The 4,681-nt window shown below is 40.2% G+C and overlaps 1 protein-coding gene across 1 annotated transcript; it reads right to left on the bottom strand.

The window, feature by feature from the left end:
* Window positions 1–864: 864 nt before the first annotated feature.
* GJA1 (gap junction protein alpha 1) lies at window positions 865–3,926 on the bottom strand. Its single transcript, XM_016212652.2, has one exon. It carries the CDS (start codon window positions 3,745–3,747, stop codon window positions 2,599–2,601), a length of 1,149 nt encoding a protein of 382 aa, XP_016068138.1. The 5' UTR covers window positions 3,748–3,926; the 3' UTR covers window positions 865–2,598.
* Window positions 3,927–4,681: the final 755 nt, after the last annotated feature.

Genomic DNA, 4,681 nt, shown 5'->3' with positions numbered 1-4,681 from the left:
CCCAGAAACCCATTTTTAACTTCGCCTTGCCACTCTAACCTTCAGTAGTATGAATCCCTTGTCCATCCATATTCAGTGAACCCTGCTTGTGTAGGGTACACGAACACACTCAAATCATGTTTTTCTATTCCCCATAGTAAATAACAACACACCAGGCAGAGAAAACCTGCCTCTCCCGTTGGATCCTCAGCCAGCCAAATGATAATACTTGAATTGTTGCACTATTACTTATATTAATTGACTGGGAAAGTGTTTATTAAATAATCCTTTGACAATAGGAGAATCTCATAACTTTTGTTAATCAAAATAGAAAAAAAAGCAACTGAACTCAACTAAATTATCTCTAATTTAGTATTTTTATGCTCCAGTAATCTGCTAGTTAGCTTTGTGCTAATAAAATACTTATGTAAACAATCCCAAGTTAAAAAACCTTTTTTGAAATGTGACTTAAAGTGTTAATATACATACTTAATATTTAAAATCACAGCAATACTATCAATTGCCCAGAATTGTTCTACTTCCTCTAAATAATTTGGTTTTCTTTGGGTGTTAAGAATTTTTTAAATCTTATTTTATCTTGAAATAATAGAATCATAGATCTATTTCATTCTTTTGTCACAGAGCAACCTCATCAACTGAATATCTTCCAAATTTAACAGTTATATACTTTATCTTCTTCTAGGTTGACTATTCAAAAATGTTAAACAATGTTGCACTAAACCTACCCAATGATAAATATTGTCCTTTCAGAGATTCCTGAATCTTGTGAATCTCATTTGCCCAAATACTCATAACGAATGGAAATGTCTTTGATGACTGTGAATAGATGCAATAAGTTTTAGAAATTACACAAGATGCAGAGGCTATCTTTACACTAAATTAAAACTTTATTGAATAAAGAACACTCTCCAGAACACATGATCCAATGGGCTAGGCCTACGTTACATGCAATGAAGCCGAACATGACAGTAGTTTAACATGGAATGTCAAACAAACTAGTATTTCTCATTGTATAAAACTGTTTATGTAGATGGCATGCAAGAAGGGATGAAACTCCGCATTTTCACTAATCATCTGTGATGAGTTTTAAAAAGACATCTGAAGAAACTGGAAGGTTTCTTTAAGATATATTTCAAATAAATTAGTTACATGTGTACTACTGAACTGCCGTTGATCTCTCTTGCATACCAAATAAAATCTTAGTGCAAACATCAAAGTTGCTGGTCACTCCAAAAGACTGTCAAGCTCATAACAGAATACCAGTTCTGAATTAATGTGCATTAAGTAGGACAAAACCAAAAATACCAGTTACTGCAAAATTCATTTAGGCACACTTAATAGTCCATCTAAGCATTTCTTCTAAGTCTCTCACATTAATTACTAAAGCCTGTTTACAGTACTAAAATTCTATCATTCAAGCATCAATGATTACATTTCAGAAACAGAAAATCATTCATTTCAGCAATAGCATTATTGCTATATTCTAAAAAAAAAGAAAAAAGAAAAAAAGAATCATAATTAACAAAACCAGTATCCATAATAGGATACATGGGGAAAAACATTTTAGGAAAAAAGTGTGCTTTACTTGCACAGCAGGAATTATAATGTAAACACCATTATTGGCCCACACCACAAAATCCATGAGAAAGGTTCAAACTTGAACACTGTGGGTACATTATTTTCAAATCTGTGTTTGTGAGTTTATTCTGTATCTGTTTGTACCAATACATGACAAATAAAACACACTCTTTCACACACATACACATACAAGTGATTGTTAAATATTGAACATGGCTTGCTTCCCTGACTCAACTCAAAAAATGTTAAGTGAAATCCCAACTGTTTTAAAAATGTTTACAGATATCATTAAATGAATGTGAATGGTAGTTGAGGAATGATGAAAAAGTGATGGCAATAAAATGTGAGTGGATGTAAAAAAAATAAATGTACATAGCACTTGGCTGAGATCTGCAAATGTATGGAAAGTCTTTTCCTGTGGGCCTTGTCTGAGCTTTTCACTGATACCAAGAATAAAAAAATATAGTAGCACAAGTCCACTGACACCTGGAGGGTCAGGCCTAGAAAGCTTACCTTCAAAGTGCAAATTTTAATGGAATGTTTTAGCAGGGACATAAGAACAACCCTCCGTCTTTTTCTTGGTAAAAAAAGAAATACGATGTTCAGAAAGTATTTTTTCCTGGACAAAGTTATTTCAGTTTCTTGGTAAAACAAAAAGTATTTAGCCAAAATATCACCCACTCTTTCACATAACACAGAACTATTCTTAGGGGTAGGGGGAGAGAAAAAGCCCTTACCTACGTATCACCTAATGCAACTTTTAGTTAGAACTTAAGTTCTTTGAATCAACTACATTAAATACCAACATGTACCTCCCTTATCCCCTCCCTCTCCACTCACCTATCCCAAACACCCCCAATCAACCCAGGTATTCTAATATCTTTGTGTTTTCTAAGCCTCACGAGGAAGGCTGCTGAGTACCACCTTCACTGGAGCGAAATGAACACCCAAGGTGCACCTTCCACAGCACCCTTTTCTTCTCCACAGCTGCGTGGAATCTCGATGCTCTCAAGCCTGGCTCTAGATCTCCAGGTCATCAGGCCGAGGCCGGCTGCTGGCGCGGCTGCTGGCTCTGCTGGCGGGCCGCTGGTCCACAATGGCTAGCGGCTGTAGTTCGTGTCCGGCGGCTAGTTTTTTAGAATTCTGGTTGTCATCGGGGAAGTCAAAAGGCTGTGCGTGGGAGTTGGAGATGGTGCTTCCTGCCTGTCCCATCCGATTCTGTTCTGCACTGTAATTAGCCCAGTTTTGCTCGCTTGCTTGTTTGTTGTAATTGCGGCATGAAGAATTGTTTCTGTCTCCAGTAACCAGCTTGTACCCGGGAGGAGACATGGGCGAGAGGGGAGCAGTTGGTGAAGAGCAACCATTGAAATAAGTATATTTGGGAGATCCACATTCTTTGGAGGGGCTCAGTGGGCCGGTGGTGGCGTGGTAAGGATCGCTCTTGCCCTTCACACGATCCTTCACGCCCTTGAAGAAGACATAGAAGAGTTCGATGATGTTCAGGGCTAGAGACACCAAGGACACTACCAGCATGAAGATGATGAAGATGGTTTTCTCCGTGGGGCGGGAGAGGAAGCAGTCCACCTGATGTGGGCAGGGATCTCTTTTGCAAGTGTACACAGCGCTCAAGCTGAATCCATAGATGTACCACTGGATCAGCAAGAAGGCCACCTCGAAGACAGACTTGAAGAGGATGCTGATGATGTAGGTTCTCAGCAAGCCCCCTCGCATTTTCACCTTGCCGTGCTCTTCGATCCCGTACTTGAACTTCTTGATCTCAATCTGCTTCAGGTGCATCTCCACGTTCATGCCGTCGGTCTGGGCGACTTTGAGTTCCTCCTCTCTCTTGCTCAGCTTTTCTTCCTTCCGCATCACGTAGAACACGTGAGCCAGGTACAAGAGCGTGGGGACAGACACGAAGATGATCTGCAGGACCCAGAAGCGCACGTGAGAGATCGGGAAGGACTTGTCGTAGCACACGTTCTCACACCCGGGCTGCTGCGTGTTACAGCGGAAGGCCGACTGCTCATCGCCCCAGGCCGACTCCACTGCCGTGCCCAGCAGCAGGATCCGGAAAATGAAGAGCACTGACAGCCACACCTTCCCTCCGGCGGTGGAATAGGCTTGGACCTTGTCGAGGAGTTTGCCTAAGGCGCTCCAGTCACCCATGTTGCCTGGGCGCCCCTGAAAGGAAACAAGAAGACAACTGAATGGTCACAGCCTGCAAATGATTAGTTCAATATATAGTTTCTTCCAGTTGACAGTCGAAATACTGTAAAAGGTTTTCAGAGTTTTCTAGCAATCTTACAAAAAACAAAACAAAATAAAAACAAGTGTAAACTGCTCCTGCCCCATCCCCTCCCCGTAAAGGTTTTACAATTTTCTTGATATAGTAAGACACAGAAGCAAGAGAGTCTATGTGCCAATTAAATTGAGTCTTAACCTGTGAAGATGTATTAGTAGCTCAACCACTGCTTCTGCACAGCGACTTAAGGAGCTGTCTGTCTGCTAAGTGCCTCTTATTTTATCCGTCTGATAAATGAGGACAGTTCTTGCCTGGCAGGCCTGTGTCTGGATGCATGCCCAAGTGAAATGCTGATTCATGTTATTCAAAAAGCCTGGTATCTAAGAATCGAGGCGAGGACACCCATGAACACACAAATACGTGCAGAAACACACATATGTAACCTGTTTCAAAACCTTATCACGCAGCACTTAATTCCTAATTGTATTCTGAAATGTTTCTCCTTGGTATTTCAAGAACAATCTGTACATTCTGTATATTATGGTCATTTATACTTCTGTTTTTTCCTAAGCAGTAGCTTAGTGGTTCAGATGTCTGTCTTCCACCCAAATAAAATATGCTCTACTGAAATGCACCATTTTGACACAATGTGTCATTATATGCAGGAAACTCCTTTCAAAAACAAAAACTAAATGCCCATTACATTTCAAGTAAAACTTCAATTTGTCTCCTAATTGTAGGCTGGGGGGGGGGGGGGGGAAAGACCACTTTAAAGTTTACCTCTAGTAAAAATGATTGTTTTCATTTTTTTATTGCTTTATATGTACTTCAAATTCCCTTTCTGGGCTTTGGGCCTTC

The sequence above is a fragment of the Miniopterus natalensis genome, chromosome 5 (genome assembly GCF_054644295.1).
Source record: "Miniopterus natalensis isolate mMinNat1 chromosome 5, mMinNat1.hap1, whole genome shotgun sequence".
NCBI classification, from domain to species: Eukaryota; Metazoa; Chordata; class Mammalia; order Chiroptera; family Miniopteridae; genus Miniopterus; species Miniopterus natalensis.
The sequence above is the reverse complement of the archived record's forward strand: the minus strand, read 5'-3'. Positions and strand labels throughout refer to the sequence as shown.